Raw genomic sequence first — 24,440 nt, forward strand, 5'->3', positions numbered from 1 at the left:
CTCATAAACTCACATCGTATTTATTAACACACACGCATGTATATGAACACTTGTCCTTGGGAGTGGTTTAAATCTAGTTAAGTACAAAGGAAACAAAACCAAATTATATATACTACGGCCACCACCAACTAACAACATTACTGAAGCCTTAGTTTCAATATTCAGGTGACACCATTGACCCTGTCGACAATGAGGGCACCAATTCCTTATCTTTTAATCTCCACTTTACATTCATAATATAAATTACAGACCATCCTTATTTCTACTTAATTCTTGACAAATATACACCTCAATTAAAAAACAATATGCATCTTGTCGTACAAATAATATTCGTTTTCATTTTTTTGTTTTTGCTCTTCTTCCTGCGTGTGGATCTGATTGTTGTTGATCATGTGATTGACCGAATATAGTCAAACGATGCAATTGAAACTGACATCATTCTATCAATTTTATGGGGGCGTTCCATTCCTCTTGTATATTTTATATTAGTAGTATTAACTACGTGTGGAGGCGCAATGGCCCAGTGGTTAGGGCAGCGGACTCGCGGTCATAGGATCGCGGTTTCGATTCCCAGACCGGGCGTTGTGAGTGTTTATTGAGCGAAAACATCTAAAGCTCCACGAGGCTCCGGCAGGGGATGGTGGCGAGCCCTGCTGTACTCTTTCACCACAACTTTCTCTCACTCTTACTTCCTGTTTCTGTTGTGCCTGTAATTCAAAGGGTCAGCCTTGTCAATCTGTGTCACGCTGAATATCTCCGAGAACTACGTTAAGGGTACACGTGTCTGTGGAGTGCTCAGCCACTTGCACGTTAATTTCACGAGCAGGCTGTTCCGTTGATCGGATCAACTGGAACCCTCGATGTCGTAAGCAAGGGAGTGCTAACAAACAAAAAACAATCACTAGCTAGTTTGGCGATGGGTAGTCACCTGGTTGTCTCAAATCACAATCTCATAAGCCAAGAAGTGTAGATTTTCTCTATTGCTTTCTCTTGATTTTTCAGTCAGTGATAATTCTCTCTGTTGCTTGAATTTTTCGTTGAATTCCCTGAACGGAGTTGACTCTTGTTTCATTTGTAGTCTGTATTTTAAGATGATAGGTGATACGAACATCGTCTTTTGTAGAGCTGGACTAGGTATTTTGGGTACAGTACCTGCCTTTCATCATCTCTGAGCTAAGATCTTTGTGGTCTTTGTTTTGGACCGAGTTACATCCACTCCCTTTCTATCTCTCTGTCTTGCCGTCAGAAATACTGCGACTCAGTGATTGACGCGTTGGAAACCTTTCGCATAGCACGTAATGTTTTGTTAGTTGCGATATAAAATAAATAATTTCCACTGCTCCTGAGGGACAGATCAGTCCTTCAGATATGAACGATGAAACTGGAAATTTGGAAATTGAAGACTCTTAACTGAGATCTAACATACACTCAAGTATGCCCCTCCCTACTCGCACGCACACACACACACACACACACACACACACACACACACACACACACACACACACACACATTCTATTTTTAATCGGCCGAGAATTCCGAGCATGACACTTATCAAACTTGATAAGTACCATTGACGAAACTCTCGGCTCTTAAGTCACTTTTATAGCTTCTGCCGATTATATATGGTTGCTCAAATTACTATACTAATTTTTTTACTGTTCTTGTTTACTCCAACTCCAACTCTTATTTTGAAGTTACATTTGAAGTCCCTGAGTAACCCGTTGGTTTTTCGTGAATCTACTTTACTTAACCTTCTGTCGATTCTCTTTTAATATAGCTATGGTCGGGTGTTGCACAGTGTTGATACTGTGGTTGCTATCAATACTGGTACAGTTATTATTGCTAAGTAACTGTGGCTGCGAACGTTACTATGCTTAGTATTAACATGTTTGTTAGTGTTACTGTGGTTGTTGTTATTATTGATACTGGTATTACTGTGGTTAGTGACACAGTAACTAGTGTTACTGTTGCTAGTGTAGTGGCAATATATGTTGATATGGCTGCGTGTATATTATTACAAGAGTTCATATAGAGATATAGATTGAATTCAAGAACTATATATTTGCTACATAAAAATACATTATATTTACTGGTCGATGATGATACATAATCAAAATGTAGAATCTAGTTGAATGAAGTAATCTATGCAAGGAAGTTCAGAGATAGGAAATATAGAAATAACAGCTAAATGGTAGCTTTCAGCGATTCAAGTTAAAAGTGGGGTGATAATGGGGTAGCGATTTATGTAAAAAGTAGGGCGATAATGGAGTAGCGATTCATGAAAAACAACAAAATAATGGGCTCATTAGGTTAAGTTTTATTTGTGAAATACAGTTGCTTTGAATTTGCTTCAGAAAGTGGTCTATGTTTGTGGTTAGTTGGGTGTGGGGGCGCTAGGAATGTGACTTGGGTGTCAAGGGGGCAGCAGCCTGAAAAAGTTTGACAACCACTGAAATAGCTAATGTTACTCCGATGTGGTTGGTGTTAGAGTGGTTATTGTTACAGTGGCTGTTCATATTGTGTTTAGTGTTAGTATAATTGTAGTTATAGCGTTTGGTATTCTTGTAGTTGGCGACAAAGTGACTTGTGTTACTATATTTGATGTTACTCTAATGTTATTGTTGTTGGTGTTACAGTAGCTGGGGACACCGTAGCTGGTCATTTTGATATTTGTGTCATTGTATTTGATATTGCTGTAGTTACTACTGTTAGAAATATAACTACACAACTGACCTTTCTCCAATCCACTGAGAGCATACTCCTCACAGTCTCCTCCGTTGGCCGCCTGTATGTTACGCAGCCAGTCTATCATCTCGTCGGCGTCGTTCGTTTGCCTGACTTCTGTCATACGTTCTGTGAAAGAGAGGAAAGAATAATTGTAACACTAGTTAAATGAAACAAACCTGTAACGTGCTGTGAAACATAAAATGGCAATGGTACTGTTAGTATAACATTTGACAGAAGAATCGTCATATTTTAAGGTACCTATTTAATAAATATGTTGCTTGGTGAGGTAAAATATACAAAAACTAATTTTGTAAGAACCATCTGTGTGAATGTATGTATATATGAATTTGTGTACAAGTGCGCACACACAGACACACACACACACACACACACACACGCACACACACACACATATCCACATACACACACACATATACATATATATGGATGTCTAAGCTATGGGGAAGATATGGCGACTCATCTTCAAGGATGGCAGAGAATGCGTGTATTAGTTAACAACTTACCTAATATCTGGTATGAAACCTATAGGAAAGATTGGCTGTAATGGATCTATGATAGTGTACTATGTATATATGTGTGTGTGTGTGTGTGTGTGTATGTGTGTGTGTGTGAAGGCGCATGGCTCAGTGTTTAGAGCGTCAAGCTTACGATCGTGAGGTTGTGAGTTCGAATCCCGAACCGAGCTGCATGTTGTGTTCTTGAGGAGGACACTTTATTTCACATTGCTCCTGTTCACTCAGCTGTAGAAATAAGTTGCGACTCCATGAATTTTTCTCTCTCCTTCTTAAATCTCGCTAGTTGTTTGGAGACAAGAGCTGTTCTACTTTCTGGTCTCTACGTGTCTTGAGGATCGAGGAACGTTCGCACGTTCCGTGTTCCAATGGTCAATTTAATTAATTCACTTTCTGTTGTTCGACCGCTTGAATAGACGCGGCTTACCAGCCAGGATTCTGTGCTGACATCCGATTCTTTATCCAACGTGTTTCTCCATGTTTTTCCTAGCCCATTCTTACTAATTTTGACAGCAATTTCGAGGGGAGGAGTCAGTTGAATACATCAACGCCAGTCCTTGATTGATACCTATTTTATCGACCTCGAGGAATGAAAGGCGAAATTTAACCCCGGTGGAATTTAAAGTCAGAACGTAACGGATCGGAAGATATGCCGCAGGGAATTTTATCCAATGCGCTTACGATTCTGCCAACTTGTTACCCTCAGCTGTAGACTCCTGGTTTAATATAGCTTTAGTTTTTATTAAGACAGATCGTAAAAAATGACTCACCTGGATCACTGAAAGTCGACAGAATAAATGATGTTGGTGCATTCCTCTTGCCTTTTGTTTTTTCGACAATCTGCACAGTCTTGTCTTTTACAGCAACAATTTCTTCTTTCATCGAACCGGTGCTATCGATGACAAAAACTAGGGAACTGCGAGTGAGTCGAATGTTAAACAACCCTTGGATCTGTTTATGAGTCATGTTCTTAAATATTCCATGTTCTGGAAACATCGGAAAAAGACAAAACAAAACAGAAAGCATCAGTATTATCGTTATCACCATGATCATCAGCATCATTATAATCGTGATCAAGATCAATCATTTCCTCGCCGTCGGCACTACCGTCATCATCATCATCATCATCTCTCACACACACAGAGGGAGAGGGAGGGAGAGAGAGAGAGAGAGAGAGAGAGAGAGAGAGAGAGAGAGAGAGAGAGAGAGACAGAGAGGGACAGTGGGAGAGAATATGAATAACTTGCAGTTGCTTCAGTTATGTCACCTTACATCTTTTCTGAATTCGAACTCACCTGGGATGTATTTTACTTTATGTCCAACCAGACCGCATTGAGATCGATGGAATAACTGGTTCCAAATTTTGACTTGAAGCCAGTAATTTTTAGATGGAATTCTGTCGACTCCAGTACTTGACTGGTCCATATTTTATCGATATCAAAAGGTTGAAGTGCAAATTTGGCCTCGACGGGATTTGAACTCTGAACGTACGCAAAGAGCCGGAACAAATACCAGTAGGCATGTTCTCCAAAGCTCCCATGATTCAGCCAGTTCACCGCTTAAGAGATGGAATGCGTACCAGATAAATATAAAAGTAGATTAAACGGAATACAACACCTGTCTTTACTATGAATTTACAGCCGTGTATCAAAGTTAGAAATCAACGTCATTGTTTGGATTACACACACACACACACACACACACACTCCCCCACACAGAGTCTAATACTATTCTCTCTATACACCCTTCTCTGTGTTTTGTTTATTACCACTTCTTTCGAAGTTTTCAAATTATTTCAAATTATTATTCTGTATCTCAGAAGAGCCTTTATGCCGTTGATAATAAACACATGCACTGGTTATATTTCACTTCTTTATTTTTATGCCTCCTGCAGCAAACTTGGAGTGAAGCAGGCATTTCATTGATAAGGTCACGAATGGTACCGAGACGACTTTAACAAACCTAGCTGTTTAATTGATCAAACAACTGAGTAATTAATTGGCTAAATGGTTAACCAATAGATTAAGAAAAATAAGTAAGCGAAACAGAACCAGAGCGTGTGTTTATTATTGACCGTCCCGAGAAACAACAAAATTAGTACATGAGTTCACATCATGTGTTTCAACACTTGGGTTTACATAAAAAATCTTGTAAACTAAATATAAGAATGAACTAAAATGATACGTAAACGTATATAGAATATGTTTGGCTCGAATCCATTTGGTTTAACAAAACAGATGTGGTACTAACTTTCGTGAGTAAAAAACTTCTCTGTTGCTTTAATTGCTGCCCATGCTGCAGCGCGATGAAGATAGTGATGTGGTGACAATAAGGGATTGCTGGAATCTTTGTTTATTCCACCAGATGGCGTTTCTTTCCGGCTTTCATCGAATTTTCCACCATGACTGCATTTACCTTCATTTGGATTTTTTTGCACTGTGGAAACAAAAGGAAAAAAATTATACAATATATATGTATGTATGTATGTATGTATGTATGTATTTATGTATGTATGTATGTATGCATGCATGTATGTATGTATGTATGTATGTATGCATGTATATGTGTATGTATGCATATATGTGTGGAGGCGCAATGGCCTAGTGGTTAGGGCAGTGGACTCGCGGTCATAGGATCGCGGTTTCGATTCCCAGACCGGGCGTTGTGAGTGTTTATTGAGTGAAAACACCTAAAGCTCCACGAGGCTCCGGCAGGGGATGGTGGCTAACCCTGCTGTACTCTTCCACCACAACTTTCTCTCACTCTTACTTCCTGTTTCTGTTGTGCCTGTAATTCAAAGGGTCAGCCTTGTCACACTGTGTCACGCTGAATATCCCCGAGAACTACGTTAAGGGTACACGTGTCTGTGGAGTGCTCAGCCACTTGCACGTTAATTTCACGAGCAGGCTGTTCCCGTTGATTGGATCAACTGCAACCCTCGTCGTCGTAAGCGACGGAGTGCCAACAACAACAACAGATGATATCCAGCCTGCACATCTTTAACCCGGTTTTATAGTACAAAAAAAAAAAAAGATTGAAAATAAAAATAAAAGCGGGAAGAGGTTTCCAGACGGCTGCAATTTTGTGGGGAGAAGAATCATGTAATAAACAAATGAATAAATAAATAAATAAATAAATAAATAAATAAAATCAAGGTCTTCATCGTGAGATATGGAAGGAGGATGGTGAAAGGAAGAGAGCGTGATAAAACTCGTGAGACTGAACGGGAAAGGTATGCAGTTAATTTGTCCAGACGAGCAGAAGCTGTTGTAGTAGTGGTGCAGTAGAGGAGGTAGAGGAACAGAACAACATATTCCTGAACGAAAAACTGAAGTGTGTTATGGAATGAAACAATTTAGTCTTTTAGAAAAGTAAAAAAAAACAAACAAAAAAGAAAAAATTACCATTAACTTTTTTGCCATTCCAGTAAACAGGACGGTTCCACCGTGGTTTCTTAGTGTCTTGGCCACTTCGATAACCACTTGTGAGGATGTTTCTTACGATGATGTTATTTCGGCATGTTCCAGTAATTCTGTGTTGGTAAATAGAAATTAAACACGTCTAAGAGAGTACGTAACGCTGATCATTATATATTATTTTTCTATTTTCTATGTATCTTTTACTTGTTTTAGTTATTAGATTGCGACTATGCTGGGGCGCTGTCTTGAAGAATTTTTAGTCGAATGACACAGACACATACTACTCTTTCCTCCCACACACTCAACTCTCACTCATAAGTAAACTACGGAAGTTTAATTCCTTTGGTTACAGGAAATAATGTCGTGCTGATAACGGCTAATGAGACAGAAATACATGTCCTTGACTATTTTCTTATCTCCATACTTCCTTTTCCCAAAAAGCATGCTTGATATTTTTCGAACTTACAGAAGATTATATCCCCTTCTCAAATGGAGGTGATCTTAATTGTCATTTGGTAATTACACAATCCTGTGGAGGCGGAGATAATTTTGATAAATCAAGAACTTATGCAGTACGGCAATATTTTATAAAAAAGCACGTTTATAATCTGTCCCCATTTATCTCGTGCTCTCAATTTCTCTCTCTTTCTCGAAGAAAACACACATGCACATACATACTTACGAGCAGTTTTTACATGTATCCTGAAATGTGTCTGCGACATAAAACTCTCGTTCTTCCATGCCTTTGAAAATAAGAAAAAAGAAAAAGAAAGAAAATCAATTGAGTTACTTTTATGCGAATAATGATGTATTAGAATAATACTTGATAAATGGAATCAACGCAGAAATACATATAAAGAAAGAAAACTGCTTTTCTAGAATGTCCTATATATATATATATATATAATTATATATAAAGGGCATTAAATATATCCATGAAGAAACGATGAATTTTTTCATTACGAAATTTTTCGTTATTTTTTCATTAAGAGGTTTTTTTCACGCTGACTACTTGATAAATTCTTATAAAGAATTTATCCTATATTATATTATATATTATATATATATATATATATATATATATATATATATATATATATATATATATATATATATATATATATATATATATATATATATATATATATATATTATATATATATATATATATATATATATATATATATATATATATATATATATATATATATATATATATATATATTCACCTTTTCGCGAAGATTTACACTTTCATTCTTTAATATTTAAAAAAATCCTTTTAACATCACTCTTAATCTGTAAGTAGGACGATGTCTTCACTATATATCTTTTAAGATGCTAATATATTTTTATACTCCAATACAGTTTTTCTAACCATATACGTCTGTTATACTTTTATATATTTATGTATCTGTAAATTTTTAATATTTTTCAATATTTTAATGAGTGATACATTAAATATATTTTAATAATTTGTATACACCGGTTTTACAGCTGAGTATATGTTGCATTATTATTCTAAATTGCTGAACCTACCCGAATTCTCCTTTTAAATATATATATATATATAAGAAATTGTCCCATCTTCAGTCACTAGATGTCTTTTTTAATTACTGATATGACATAATATGTCACATGTGTTTGTATATTGTTTTTATTGTCCTATTAGTTGAAAAATAAACAGGTAAATTGACATAATACAATGTCTGCAAGTTGATGAATACCACATATTCCCCTCCATTTTCTTATTGCTATATAAATTAAGGGTAAACTTTCCTTTTACTCGCACCCGTTTATTACACTTGGCAAAAACACTAGTGTAATAATAATTGGGTATCCTTCCGGCAGTATATTGGATAGATATTATCCCTTAGTGGGTTGGATTCACAACCCCTACCTTAGATTATATATATATATATATATGGCTGTGTGGTTAGTAGCTTGCTTACCAACCACATGGTTATGGGTTCAGTCCCACTGCGTGGCACCTTGGGCAAGTGTCTTCTACTATAGCCTCGGGCCGACCAAAGCCTTGTGAGTGGATTTGGTAGACAGAAACTGAAAGAAGCCCGTCGTATATATGTATATGTATATATATATTTGTGTGTGTTTGTGCGTATGTGTTTGTCCCCCCAACATCGCTTGACAACCGATGCTGGTGTTAGGCTTACAAAGAATAAGTCCTGGGGGTCGATTTGCTCGACTAAAGGCGGTGCTCCAGCATGGCCGCAGTCAAATGACTGAAACAAATAAAAGAATAAAAGAGTAAACACGCACGCATAGACAGAGCGTAATATCTCTTAGGCAGTACTTGTAAGTCATTATGTATGTGTGTATGTATGTATGTATGTCGGTGTATAATACTGTGTATGTAAAAGTGAAGAATATCTTTTCTCGTACTGAGATATTCTGACCATCTCAGTTGCACATAAATTATCGTCATGCTTGTTTAGTTTCCTCTTTGTAACTATGCTCCGTTACAATGTGGGGAAGATTGTCTCTACTCTTTTAACGTGGCATATAATTAACGAAGTAGAATTTTTTGCTCTTATAACTAAATGAATGGAAATGATATGCTCAGCAGATTTTAAAGGAATTTTTAGTAAGCCTTTTCCATATTATCTACTCATTTTACTAACCCTCTTATCAGGAGATTTCTGTTGAGGGACAATTACATTTCCATAGAGGCAGTCAGATTGAGTTGGTTGTGCAGTGCTTCTGGATACTTTAAAAATGATTGTAGGAGACTTGTGATTCTGTATTGCTCAAATAACTGTAACTAATTTTAACAGAATTTCTATTGAAAGGTTTAATGGTATCTATATGGAGAAGTGCATGCAAAGTAACGTTAGAAAGTCCCTTGCATTGTTACTAGTTTAATTTATACTGTTTAAACTGACCTTCTAGATTGAGATTGCGAAACAGTGCACTTAAAATCTGAGCCAGTAGTATGACGTGAAAAAATGTAGTTCAATTACAAGGAAGCTGGACGCGTCTTCCTCTTAAAGCGACACTATTCCTAAAGCCAATTAATTATCGTCATTAACCGATAACTCCCCCGCTTAGATTATGTGTGAAATATACATGATCAAGAGCAGCTAACAGCATGGATAGACCCTTGTGCCAGCTTACTTTCGTTTTTAATGTCTTCAGCATATATTATACCCCTGAGAAAATGAATGCTTGTGGAAACTCTGAGTAGTCGCGCAAACGGCATGAGTACATTAGTGATCATACTCAATAATACATTAAGTATTTACACTCCCACTTGTTATGATATCATAATATGCGCATATATATATATATATATAATATGCGGATATATATATACACACGTATGTGTGTGTGTGTGTGTGTGTGTGTGTGTGTGCGTGTGGAGGGTATATAGGTGTGGATAAATTGATAAATTTCTACCAGGAATCAAACGGTAGCTGAAAGTGCAAAATATGTTAACTGTTTACGAGTGTCCGACAACAAATTCTTGTCCTTAATTTTCCGTATCAGATTATGGTTAAGTGTTAAACTATTATGAATAGGAAACGTCTAGAATAAGCTGTGAAATTTGCAGCAACCCTTCATATGACGCCAGCTATGAGAGAACTAAATACTTATTGTTACCAATCCTTCTTAGTAGTAAAAACTATTAACAAGAGTAGGTTGGCACCAACTAAATGGCTCGTAATAATGAAATCAAAACGCCTCATTGATAAAGAAAAGAAATAAAACGCGGTCAAGGTTGTAAAACAAAGAGGAAAAAAACGGGAAAGGGCACTTAATTGTTTAAAATCTTAACTTAGTGTTTCTCATAGCAAAGAGGCTGGTTCTAACCATGAGTGAAGGCCTGAGAAGATCGAAAAGGTGGGGGCTGGTGGTTGAGAAGAACTGACATGTTTAATATAATCAGGATGGTTTCAAGCTTTTAAAACTCGTCCAACACATTGGCGAAGAGGAAAAAGGAATGTATAAAGGGGTAAAATCTTTTGTAAGGTGTGGGGAGATTTCATTAACATTTTTGAGGAGCAGACAGGTGTTTGTCAGTTTGAGAACTTTTGCTCTAACTGGCAGGTGAGATCAATGGGATAAAAGGTTCACTTTAGATACCTGTAGGTTGACTTCTAGAAAGATAGATATTAAATGGAAGTTATTGATCTGATGCAGGTTTAAGAATAACAACGAAATATTTACTGACGGAACTGGGAAGACAATTCTGAGAGCAGAGTCATATATATACGTATTAAAAAATTCATGTTTATTGGGATTTTAAGTTCATTTAACGGCCTGTTCAACCAGTCTGGCTGAATAAGCCGTCAAACGAAACTGATTGTCCCACAAAACACCAACACACACACATAAAAGAGTAAAAGCAGAAAATCACACAGAAAATCACACTGATATTTCAAACTTTCATCCTTAACTGCTACAGCCTACATCATATATAGCAAAATTTCATTCTTCAGTTCTTCAGCTGCTTCCTCAGACAAAATGCAAACGCCATTATCTATACGATGATGTTTATATATTAACTGTAGAAACAGCTGTAGAAATTAAGAAACTTTAAAATGTCAGTGACATTTTTGTTATTTCTTATTGTAAATATTTTACATTAAACATTCGTTTTAACCAAGTTATCTCTATGCAAATTACTTCTTATAATTGCCATTGCGAGCAAAATGGTTACCGACATTTCGTCTGTCTTTAGGTTCGCAGGTCAACTTTGCCTTTCATCCTTTCGGAGTTCGATGAAAAATATATAGTTTGACGTTTCGAGCATAGCTCTTCGTCGGAAAGGAGAAAGGAGTGGTTAACCACTAATTCAATATGTTATGTAAGGAACATGCATGGTTGAGTGGTTAAGCAGCTCGCTTTGCATCCACGTGTGATTGCACGGAACCTTGGACAAATGTGTTCTACTATAGCCCTGGATACAACGATGTTTTGTGAGTGAATTTAATAGACAAGAAGAGATACGCACACACACAAACACTCATGCGAGTGTGTGTGTGTGTATGTGTGAAGAAGCAGAGAAGGGCAGAGAGAGAGAGGGGAGGGAGAGAGAGAGGGGAGGGAGAGAGAGGGGAGGGAGAGAGAGAGGGGAGGGAGAGAGAGGGGAGGGAGAGAGAGGGGAGGGAGAGAGAGGGGAAGGAGAGAGAGAGGGGAGGGATAGAGAGAGGGGAGGGATAGAGAGAGGGGAGGGAGATAGAGAGGGGAGGGAGAGAGAGAGGGGAGGGAGAGAGAGAGGGGAGAGAGAGAGAGGAAGTGAGATTTGAAGAGAAATGATTGGATGCGTTCAAGTTTCACGAGACACCAACGAAGAGTCAGTAGGACACCTCTGTAAATCCACATAGCAAGCGCTGCTGTAGTAAGGTCGCTGTTCTTGAGTCTAAATAGAATAGGCCTATTATCAAAGGCAAGCCAACCATGACGCACACATTTTTTCTTTACTACACCTCGGGCTACATTATCCATTGTGTTTCTTTGTAAAGAATGGCAGGATGTGCTTTAAAGAAGATTTCACTGCTATTTCCACCAGTCCATGCGTCGATATAAATCGTCCCCACATTGGAGCTTAGTAATAGTGGCAGAAGAGAAAAATCTGGGAATCGACCAAATTGCCTTTTAGTTGAGGTAAAAAATATGTGTTTGTAGTATCAGCATCGTCCGTTAATAACATTTTAATATGGAGCTCATTTTGTGGACAATAGATTCGTCTGTTATAAGTTTACAATTGATTAATGACTGATTCACGTTGATGAAAGTGATAATGTGTTGTTTGCATAATGGCGACTGAACAAATATCGCAAGAAAGTTTTGTCCGCGAGGAAGGGTTTATTGAGTTTTCCCGATGTTTACATGTGTGTATGTGTGTGTGCGTGTGTGTATGTATGTGCGTGCATATAGATGAATGTGTCTATCTATCTATCTATCTATCTATCTATCTATCTATCTATCTATCTATCTATCTATCTATCTATCTGCATATTTACGTGTGTGAGAATATATATATATATATATATATATATATATATTGAAAAGTTCGTTATAGGTATAAAGATACCATAAACAATTATAAAAATGGAGATATGTTAAAAAATAAAAATTAGCTTTAATTAGTACATACGAACGTTTCAAATGGCAATACAAATATGTAAGAAAAAATTATGATAATAATAATTATAATTAAAGTTATATATTGTCATTCTCGTCAGTGTGAAGAACTTAAGGAAAAAACATCCCAAAAAGTTATTGCTAAAAATCAAGAAGGAAAACAAATGGGGTAATAGGGAAAATTTAACCGGATATTTACAAATCAAATAAGTTGTAAAAGGGAAAAATTAAGAGAAACGAAAAAGAGGGATATGTCAGTGTGTATGCACGTCTATTATTTAAAAAAATCTATAAATTAAATTCGCTAACGGATATATTTAAAAAATAAATAGTAAAAGAGCGAGACAAAACATAATGTAAACAAAAAAAATCAAACAGACGTGTCTAGCATATACAAACATCACGTTCTCTAACAGAAAAAAATTATAGAGACCTACATGTATATATAGTTATTTTGAAAATAAAAAAATATATACTATGATAACAGTAAGCGGCTAACAATATCAAAAAACTATATTTAAAATTGATTTAGTGTATGAACTGTTTTTTTTTTTGTGTACGTGTATACGTATTTATTCCTTGTAAATATTTTTCCTTCATCTATTTTTTCTATTTTTATTCTTTGAAAATTATCTCCCTTACACTGGTAATCTTTTAAATAGAGGATATAATTTCTTCAGCAGTCATGCTTATTATTCTTTTGTCTTCTACTATAGGCACAAAGCTCGAAATTTTGGGGCAGGGGCCAGTCGATTAGATCGACCTCAGTCTGTAACTGGTACTTATTTCATCGACCCCCGAAAGGATGAAAGGCAAAGTCGACCTCGGCGGAATTTGAACTCAGAACGTAAAGACAGACGAAATACAGCTATGCATTTCGCCCGGCGTGCTAACGTTTCTGCCAGCTCGTCGCAGATGTGTGTGTGTGTGTGTGTGTGTGTGTGTGTGTGTGTGTGTGTGTGTGTGTGTATATATATACACACACACATTAAAAATAGTAGAAAGAAAGACATGATTAGGAAATAAACTTCTAAACCATATATTCTTTCTTCTCTAGGCACAAGGCCCGAAATTTTAGGGGAGGGGCCTAGTCGGTCAAATCGACCCCACCACGCAACTGGTACTTAATTTATCGACCACGAAAGGATAAAAAGCAAAGTCGACCTCGGCAGAATTTGAACTCAGAACATAAGGAACAGACGAAATACTGCTAAACATTTCACCCGGTATGCTAACGTTTCTGCCAGCTCGCCGCTTGAACTACTAAACCATATAGCCTTACCTCTGACCGTGTCTTACTTAAACTTCCAATCGGCTCAGCTATTGAAGAGGAGCGAGGTGTTTCCTGTCTGTAAACAGGAAGTTTGACGTTTGGGACACAAATTTGACAATGTTATTCTTACGAGAAATACAGATTTTGTTACAACGCAGACACCAACGACAGAGAAGACAGAAGTGTCAAGAACGACAAGAAGCAAATATTAGTAAATATGACTAGTTAATTGGGTTGCAGAAAGAGGTAGAATAAGGGTTGTGTGATTCTCGTAGGAGATGTAATCAGATGTGGGTTCAGGAAAAGTAAAAGTTTGGACGAGAGCGACGGCGATGACAACAAAAGGAATAACTTTAGGAATAGCTTTATTGGGAAAGGTCACTCTGTCAAAGAGATGTAAATTACGACTTCCGGTTTTAGAGTAATGAAAGCGATGTCGGATTAGTTGATATATATATATATATATATATATATATATATATATATATACATATGCATGTATGTATGCATGTGTGTGTGTGTTTCAGAATCTATCTATCTATCTATCTATCTATCTATCTATCTATCTAACTCTCTCTGTCTCCTCTGTCTGTCTGTCTCTCTCTCTCTCTCTCTCTCTCTCCCCTCTCTCTCTCTCTCTCTCTCTCTCTATATATATATATATATATATATATACATATATATACATAATGTTTTGATGAACGAAATGATAGAATGACATCAATGCATGACAATGAAGAGTGTTTGCAATCTGTAATGCAAAGAGAGGAGAGAAGGAAACTGTTGGCTAATATATGGAGAATTGTGAAAATATGTATGCCAAGTATCATCACCGTCATCATCATTACATTTTAGTCATCACCATCCTCCTTTCCTCCGTCCTTCTCTTACTCTTTGCTTTCCTCCTGCCCCTCCTCATCGTTAAATACTACGGAAATTGAGGGGGTCGGCGCCACCCTAGAAGATACGAAGTAGTAACAGGAGCACACATCAACCAAAGTAAGTGAGTGTGCTTGCAGCTCAGCATCAAGATCGGTTAGTACACGGCGGCCGTCGCTGAGGATCTAGTTTGGGCTAGCTCTCCAGCTGCATAGAAACTGGAACGAACCTGTGAACAATGTCGCCAGTCTCACCTAGAAATGAACTGAAGAGAAGATATTTCTAAAAACACAGACAAATATGGAAAAAGTAAAATTGTCTTCCTATTTTTAATACCTCACATTTGTACTGTGCTCTAAGTTATCACCTCACAAAATTGAAGCGTCTTCTTTTTCGCTTCTTGTGGAAGAGACGTATTTCGCTAGCCAGAAGGTTCTTTTGGTGTTAACATCCTTTGTATCAAACCTTCGGCGTTGATGATACGCAAGCATGCGCGGCGACTGCGGTGTCGGCAAAGGTTCCTGCCCGATAAGAAGTTGAGGTAGCTGTTTGTCAGGGATGTTCCTACAACTCGTCTCTTTAAGAGAAAATCAAGCGGAAACCAGGGCTGGATGCATTCCATCTGGGATATTGACAGGCACTATGCCCAACTTCAAGAAATGTCAGATTTGGCAGTGCTACCGAGGAGCATTATCGACTCAGGAAGAAGTCAACAAGCACGGAATTGTCGTCCGCGACGTCTACAAAGTGACAAGACATTTCTACGCGTATTCGTAAAGTGTCCGAGCAATGCTGACTTAAGGATTTATGCCACGCAGTTGTTGTCATGTGTAGAACGGATTCGGCTGAAACCTTTCCATTGACTTCTTTTGGATCTGAAGAACAGGTTCCTGTCTTGTAGAAAGGTAAATGAGATTGTATGGCGATTCAAATGAGCGAGGACCTTCACCCAGCATCTCATCAAACTCCTCGCCCTAACCCCCTACCCAAGTACTACTTGCACAAAATGGTTAGGGTGGGGAAGGAAGTGCTGCCTCTCCACCATATTTACTGAAAGGTAGTTAAGAGTGGTCGGTATGAGTTGAATAAACGGATTTAATCGATCATTTGCTTCTTAAGTGGAGAATGTAGTCGAGAATTATCTCTTGCTCACAGATCCTGGATTATGTAGAAAGAGTTATCCGAGATTTGTGGGGTTCTCCGTTTGACCCCGGTTGTTGTTTTATATTTTGGGCATTTCATTTTTATACAGATGCATTTCATGCCTGAATTTTTCATAGTTGCTTCTATGTAAAAACTTCATCGTTTTAGTATTTATCTTTCTAATGACTCTCCCAAAATCATTCTTGTGGCAAATAAATAAATAAATAAATAGAATAAACAACAACAATAATAATAATAATAGAGGTAGTGGTAGTTCTAGTAGTTATTCGAATCTGTCGAAACTAGTTTATCTTACCAATAGAACACAGCACGCATCGAGGTCGAGATATTCAACCAAACTTATCTGAGGGGCATTTCCAAATTAAACTGATAAACAACAACAACAACAACAGCAATAACGTTAAATATGAATACTTTACCAAGGTCTTCGCTTACGGCGTCTCCATGCATTTCGACCCAGTTAGTATTACTGTAGAATGATTGAAGCAGATGGAGTGCCTGGGCAACGTATACTCTCAAGGATGAATACACTGAAGAGTACTTCAAAGATGCAAGCAATGTATTCTTCAAAATCAAAAGTTCTAGGGAACCTGAAATTGTAAGAAATAAACATATTAATATATAATTAATGTAAAATACAGTTATTCATAGTTACACTTTGGTATAATTTTTTTCCCATAACAATTTCAATTTACATCGACCCAAGTGCGTAACTGGTACTTAATTTATCGACCCCGAAAGGATGAAAGGCAAAGTCGACCTCGGCGGAATTTGAACTCAGAACGTAATGGCAGACGAAATACCGCTAAGCATTTCGCCCGGCGTGCTAACGATTCTGCCAGCTCGCCGCCTTAACGCAGCGCAATTAAGCAACAATGGTGCGTTATATTGATATGTAGTGAAAAGGTGTAATGTTGTAGTGAAAAGGTGTAATGTGTAGGAGTGTTGTGAAGCACTATGGACAAGCTCAAAGCATTGCAATAAAATAATTTAGTGCTTGGAATGGTCCCAACATTTTCATGCTTCAAAAGTTTGATAGCTTTAAGCATTCACATAAAAGTATTCTAGTATTTCCATACCAGCTGTTCAGTTCATTTTGTTCATTGGAGTGTCTGACTTCCGTCTGACAACTGTTTGGAGAGATAGGAACATTGCCAAATTTTAGCGTCAAACAGCAAAATATACACGAATCTTTACGACCAAAGCGGAAAGCTTGCTTCAATTATTTTAAAAGGTCAAACGGCAACATGGGTCAGTTTTCAATTTGCAATACGCAATTCTGTTATCTTATCTACACCGGAAGTGATTACGAGAAGAACAGTTAGCTTTTTAACACACTACATGCTACAGCTAGTAGTAGGATAAGTCCACCTCCCCAAATGACGAATAACATTCAAATGTTCAAAGAAAGTACACACACACACACACACACACACACACACACACACAAACACACACACGCACGCACACACACACACACACACCCACACACACACACACACACACACACACACACACACACACACACACACACACACACACACACACACACACACACACACACACCGTCTTTCCTCTTCATATGTTTTCCCCGTTTCTCTTCATATGTTATTGAGCTGTTGTTTCAACAAGGATCAGTTTAAAATCTAGGACAGAGCAGGTTTTAACGAAAGCCACTGCATTTCTCCCGATCGTTCCAAAAGAAGTCAGTTGGCAGCTAATTTCCACAACAGTTTCTCTTCTCAATCCCAAATCATTATATCAGGTCTGTCGTGCTTACATTTTATTGAGGTCATCACTGGTACATTCCACCAGTATTCCTTTTTATTATGAGTGGCTATGGCTTCTACCACTTTGTGGGTTTATTATTTCTTTGTCCTCGGGATTATCCTTCCGACGGATTTCATTATAGAGTGTCCTAGCTACAACAATATGTCTCATCGGTAGATAATACCGTGATGACATTTTCGGACAACTGCTTATGGTATGAGTGATATCTTAAGTGTGAACTCCACAAAGTCTCCATCGGTTGTCACATATGACTGCTTTTCCTGCATCTCTATCCCTTTTGTGTATCAGGTATTTGGTTGATATTTCTTGTTCCTGTATTGCAAACGCAAACCCTTCAAAGTGGGAGGTAGTAATACGGCTACCGGTGCATGATAAACTGCTTTGATGATGTATGTATGCATGTATGTATGTATGTATGTATGTATGTATGTATGTATGTATGTATGTATGAGGGTAATCCCAAAATTAAGGTTTCCAAAAATATTTAGAAATCACAGAAACGTTTATTGTCAATGATGTTTACATCATTTTAAAGTTTGAACATTTATCTATTTTTCTACATAATCGCCATTTCGGTCGATGCACTTTTGTAGGCGCTGGGGCAGTTTTTATATGCCCATGTCATACCAGCTCACCGCCATGTTGTTGAGGAAGCGTTGAACCTCATCTTTCACCTCGTCGTCGTTGTTGAAGCGCGTTCCGGCCAAATGTTCTTTCAACTTAGGGAACAGGTGGTACTCACTGGGTGCCAAGTCCGGACTATATGATGAGTTGCCGTTTATGGTCTTCTGTAAGCATTCGTGGGATCCATCTTGCGCACACCTTCCGATATTGCAACTTTTCACTCAAAACCCTATGAATGGGGCTTCGGGAAATCTCAGGAACCAAAATGCGGAGATCATCTAGAGTGATCCACCGATTTTCACGCAGGATTTGCTCAACCTTCGCAACTGTCTCGTCGAAAATTGATGGTTGCTCGCTTCTTTCTTCGTCATGAATTTCAGTACGACCAGCCGCAAACTTCCTACACCACTTGCGAACGTTTTTGACATCCATGCACGACTCGCTATAAACTTCCATTTATTGGCGATGAATTTAAATCGGTTTAATGTCTTTTGCGCGAACTTCACTCTTGGCAGTTGCGTCAATCGGGAGTTCCATCAGATACGACTGCCAGGCCAAGATTAAGTGTGGCAGCGAGGCGCGTGCAGTGGCAGACGTAGGGGCAGGCGCAGGGGCAGGCGCAGGGGCAGGCGCAGGGACAGGCGCAAGGACAGGCGCAAGGACAGGCGCAGGAGCATGCATAACAAACACAACAGTGTTGCCAGTAGCCGCATGCACAGTTTCCCTGTGTCCCCAGGGCTTTGGAGACCTTACTTTTGGGATTACCTTCGCATATGTGCAGATTTGAATGTTTTGTTTTATGTATGTATTCTCATGCTTAAAGATTTTTACAATTCCAGTGATGGATTGGATCTGTAGTCTTCGAATTGGTTTTCTCCTTTCTGGTTTTGAGAAGCCTGACTTCTCAAGATTGGTATTTAGGCAGTGTGATACATATCCCAGGGCCCCAACAATTACTGGCATAATTACAAATCTGAACTTGTAATCTGGATAGAGTAACTGCAGATTTCTGAATAGTTCAGCGTAGGTATTCTCTTTTTCACTGATCTTCAGATGTATGTATGTATAAATAAATAAATAAATACACGCACGCACGCACACACACACACACACACACACACACACACATATATATATATACATACATACATACATACATAGAGAGAGAGAGAGAGAGAGTGAGAGAGAGAGAGAGAGAGAGAGAGAGAGAGAGAGAGAGAGAGAGAGAGAGAGAGAGAGAGAGAGAGAGAGAGAGAGAAACTTTTCTTTTAGACTTCTATCAAAAATATAACACAGTTCCACTTTGATCATTTTCTGCCTATTTTTTGTTTGAGTTCTTATGTAGTTTGTTTGGGAAAGTAATTCTCCAAATTGTTTATTTTTCTTATTATTATCAGGAAATATCACAACACAGAGCTCTAGATTTCTTTTTAATCCCTTTATAGAAACAAAACAAAACAAAACCCTTAAAAACAAAAACAAAAACAACAACCTAAAGTAAAAAAGAAATCAAAAACTTCGTTTCAAACACTCTGCAAAAACTCGTACACACACATACATACACAGAAACACAGATGCACACTTACGAACACAGACACACACACACAACCTCACACACATATACAGCTAACATTACGAACGCAGCGGGGGTAATGAATGTGTATACGGAAATCATATATAGTTTGTTTAGTAAATATATATTCTGCTTTGCTGTGGAAATATAATCAGCGAATAAACCACCTGAGCTTCGGTAGCTAGGAATGAGGATAGTCTACCTAGTTCTGTCTTTCTTAAGACTCATCAGGTATCGCTTACCTCACTTTATTGCTCTGAACATAAATGGTTGTCGGTAAACGTTGTAAAACTGTTCGTTCGTAAGGCTTATTGTTTTTGTAGTAATTAATTAATTAATTAATATCATTATTTTATCTTAACTTTTATTTTTCACTTGCTTCAGTCATTTGACTGCGGCCATGCTAGGGCATTGCCTCGAAGGGTTTTAATCAAAGAAATCGACCCTACGACTTATTTTTCTTGAAGCCTAGTACTTATTCTATCGATCTCTTTTGCCAAACCGATAATTTACGGGTACGTAAACGCAGACACCCCCACCCCATACATATACGATGGGCTTCTTTCTGTTTCCGTCTACCAAATCCACTCACAAGTTTTTGGTCGGCCCGCAGCTATAGTAGAAAACACCTGCTCATGTGGGATTGAACCCAGGACCATGTGGTTGTGAAACAAGCTTCTTACCACACAGTTACGCCTTAACAAAGATTTGTTTCCTGTGGACTCGAAACAACCTTTTGTAAGCGGTGTGAGATACTCAAAAGTACTATCGTTCATAGTATAGGGACAAATAATGTTTACTAATTTGTTTAAATCTTTCGTATTATTGTCCAAAATAATGTTTCTAAACTAGTTTAAGTATAAAAATACAAATAAAAAGCTAAAGAAAAAACAAAACGAAAACAATATATTTTGGCCATAAATGTCATCGAGAAACATAAAAATGTCGAGTTTGCTAGCAAAAAAAGGAAGCGTGTTTCTAAAGGCTACAAATGGTGTTTCATAAGTTGTGTACATTGAACACAATATTTTAAGAGAATCCATAAGGAAAGAAGAAAAAAACTTCAAATAAAGACTTACGTCAGATATATATTACGTACACACACACGCACACACACACACACACACACACACACACACACACACACACACACACACACACACACACACACACACACACATGCATGCACACGCATATTCGAGATGCAGGAGTATATATATTTATAAATATACTGTTGCTGGTATGTAATGATGTGTATACTGTTCATCTCTTATAAACATCTGTTTGTTTGTACTGCAAAGGATAGACGCACACGCACAGAGATGCAAAATAAACGTAAAAAGTAAGCAAAAGAGAAAAAAAAATTAAGTAATAACAAAAACAAAAGAAAACAAGTGTCCCTGTTGTTTCTTAGCAACAGAGTTCTGTGTGGTCGGAGAAACACCCTTATTAACAGCCTCAAATTTAATTATTATTGGAACGAGGCGATGAGATAACTGGCATAAAAACACTGTACCTCCTTTTACCCCCTCTCTCTCTCCCTCCCTTGCCCGTTCTCTGTTCCTCTGTGTTTTCTTCTTGTTCTTCATGGCGACTCTATCTTTTAAATTAGTAGTGCTTTGATAGCAATGACTATTAACGCGTAAGCGTGATTTTAAGGTCATGAATTTAGGGAAGACATTGCATTTTGGAAAGTTTTCTTGTTATTAAATTTAAAAAAGATGTACTTAAACCGATAATTGAAAGACAGAAAAGAACTTGTCTCCGTAAGCAATGATACGATATAAGAAAACCAGACTTTTCCTTCCAGAAGGTTTTGGTAGCAGATTCCACATAAGGTTCTGCTATCTGAACCTAACTGACCTTTATCGACTTACTAAGTAATAATTAAATTCGTGTAATCAAAATAATTGAAACAAGAGCGAGCATAAAAGGAATAAAAAACCAAGTGGAAACTCAAGTATGTTTAGCACTTTTATCTAAGAGTATGGCGGAAGCTGTAACACGTTGCTCTAAATAACTGCGAGCTAATGAGAAAGCTTCTACGTCGTCGCTTGACCAGATAGAAATCTTACTAGAAATTCACCTAAGTCAAGAATTACTGCCTTAAAAATACAGAAGAAAAAAAAATGATGGTATCTGTGTGGTTAAGACGCTCGCTTTTCAACCACATGGTATCGGGTTCAACCTACTGCGCGGCATATTGGCCAAGTATCTTCTACTATATCGCGAACCGACCAATGCCTGGTAAGTGAATTTGGCAGATGTGTGTGCGTGTGCGTGTGTGTGTGTGTGTGTGTGTGTGTGAATTTGGTAGACGTGCATATATATGTATGTATATGTGTTTGTGTGTGGGTATATTTTTGTGTTTGTCTCCCCTTAGCTTGACTGCCTCATTTTCTTTTCCTAACACAACTGGTCTAATTTTTTTTAATCTCCTATTAATGTTCCTGTTGTTGTTTAACCCGAGTCATTTCTCAATGAGCAGATCGATGAAGATGAAAAGTGGTTTTCTAACCCATTTCTAAGTCATCCTTCTCATCAGTATTACATATCTAGAATCACAGATTCCCCCTCTTCTGTTAAGATTTGTTGGCACTCCAACGCTTACGACGTCGAGGGTTCCAGTTGATCCGATCAACGGAACAGCCTGCTCGTGAAATTAACGTGCAAGTGGCTGAGCACTCCACAGACACGTGTACCTTTAACGTAGTTCTCGGGGATATTCAGCGTGACACAGTGTGACAAGGCTGACCCTTTGAATTACAGGCACAACAGAAACAGGAAGTAAAAGTGAGAGAAAGTTGTGGTGAAAGAGTACAGCAGGGTTCGCCACCATCCCCTGCCGGAGCCTCGTGGAGCTTTAGGTGTTTTCACTCAATAAACACTCACAACGACCGGTCTGGGAATCGAAACCGCGATCCTATGACCGCGAGTCCGCTGCCCTAACCACTGGTCCATTGTGCCTCCACTTCTGTTAAGATAACAGGGTGTAATTTCAGTCAATTTGGCTATTTTCCGTAGACCCAGAACTACATTTTACACTACCATCTGCCCCTTAGGTATCTTTAGCAGAGTTCACTTTGTTGCAAGTATTCAGGCCATGTATCCTGTCTGAAGCAAACCAGTCCTATCAGTCATGGTTGTCATAATCACTTTCTTTCACTCTCTGATCACTAGTTTCTGGTCTTTTTAGATCTTCTCTCTCTTTTCACTTAAAGAGAAGTGACAGAAAGAGTAAACGAAAGAAAAAAGTGAGAGATCTACATCTGTGACGGTACAGTGCGCAAGTGATTCAGTTTGTTAGTTACTAACTATTATCAGAGAGTCGGACGGTTTCTTTAGCTGTGATCTTTACTTTCTTATTGTGGTCAAAGAATGATGTTGAAAGGAAAGGTGGGGTTGTTATGAGAACACTCCTTTTTTTGCCTATTAACGCAAAGTTAATGCTCGCAAGACTCTACCGGTTCGCCACTTTCAAATGTGATGTAAGATATGTATTATGACGTCACGTCACCATTGTGTGTCAAGTTTGAATAAATAAATAAATAAATAAAATAAAATATATAAATAAAAACAATTTCAGGAAGAAGAATGATAACATTGAGTTGAGGAAAGGTAAGCTCACAGAAAGCTGTTTTCTTTCTAACCGGTTTCGATACTATTTTGTAACTATTTGCGCTACTTTCTAATTGTTATTAGGGAAAGAATGCACTTCATACACCCGCATTCCCGCTCTCTTACAATACCACCCACGTCCCTGTTCTGCAGTAAAAAAATATATGTTAGTATAACGTCATAAAAAGAGCATATTAAAAAAGGTGGAACAACAGAAATAGAGAAACAAATATAAATAGACATGTTAATAAACCACATATGTTAGTTGAGACTGTTGTTCATGGTACTGACTGGTAGTAAAGCAATAATTAAGCGTTCTAATTTGTATCACCACATGTCCTTCTTGCAGTCATGTTGTCATTGCACTGTACCAGATCAAATGTTAAGGTGAGCATCTGGTAAGCATCTGTTCTGAAGATCCAGATATATATCTCTCTTTTTAATTCGGATGGCAAGGCAAGTAGGTTATAGCAATAGAATTTGAAATGACGAAACAGTTAGGTTGCAGCAGTGGACCCACAATAAACGCTACTTGTTGGTTAATTTGACACTTGATCTGGACGTTAACAGTTCTGAAGTACATCGACTCAGTTATCAGAATTAAACTAGAAATGCTAATAATATGCATGGTTTTCGTCTAGGTCAGCAATTCAAGTTACCAATGAATAGAAAGTATCGTAATACTTTCGCTCGCCAGTGTTACCAGCGTTGGTTAGCATGTATTTGGAGTA

At 37.8% G+C, this 24,440-nt stretch overlaps 1 protein-coding gene across 3 annotated transcripts in view; it reads right to left on the reverse strand.

The window, feature by feature from the left end:
* Window positions 1–24,440, reverse strand: part of LOC106883840 (von Willebrand factor A domain-containing protein 7) — a 177,290-nt gene that overhangs the window by 58,513 nt on the left and 94,337 nt on the right. For all 3 annotated transcript variants that reach the window (XM_089360229.1, XM_089360231.1, XM_089360230.1), the window contains exons 3-8: window positions 16,523–16,693; window positions 7,365–7,425; window positions 6,668–6,795; window positions 5,514–5,699; window positions 4,034–4,249; window positions 2,737–2,856 (exon numbers count right to left, since the gene is read on the reverse strand). In XM_089360229.1, the coding sequence (XP_089216355.1) occupies window positions 2,737–2,856; window positions 4,034–4,249; window positions 5,514–5,699; window positions 6,668–6,795; window positions 7,365–7,425; window positions 16,523–16,693 (882 nt within the window). The remainder of the gene's footprint in view (window positions 1–2,736; window positions 2,857–4,033; window positions 4,250–5,513; window positions 5,700–6,667; window positions 6,796–7,364; window positions 7,426–16,522; window positions 16,694–24,440) is intronic.

This window comes from Octopus bimaculoides, chromosome 11 (genome assembly GCF_046866305.1).
Source record: "Octopus bimaculoides isolate indiv1 chromosome 11, ASM4686630v1, whole genome shotgun sequence".
Lineage (NCBI taxonomy): Eukaryota > Metazoa > Mollusca > Cephalopoda > Octopoda > Octopodidae > Octopus > Octopus bimaculoides.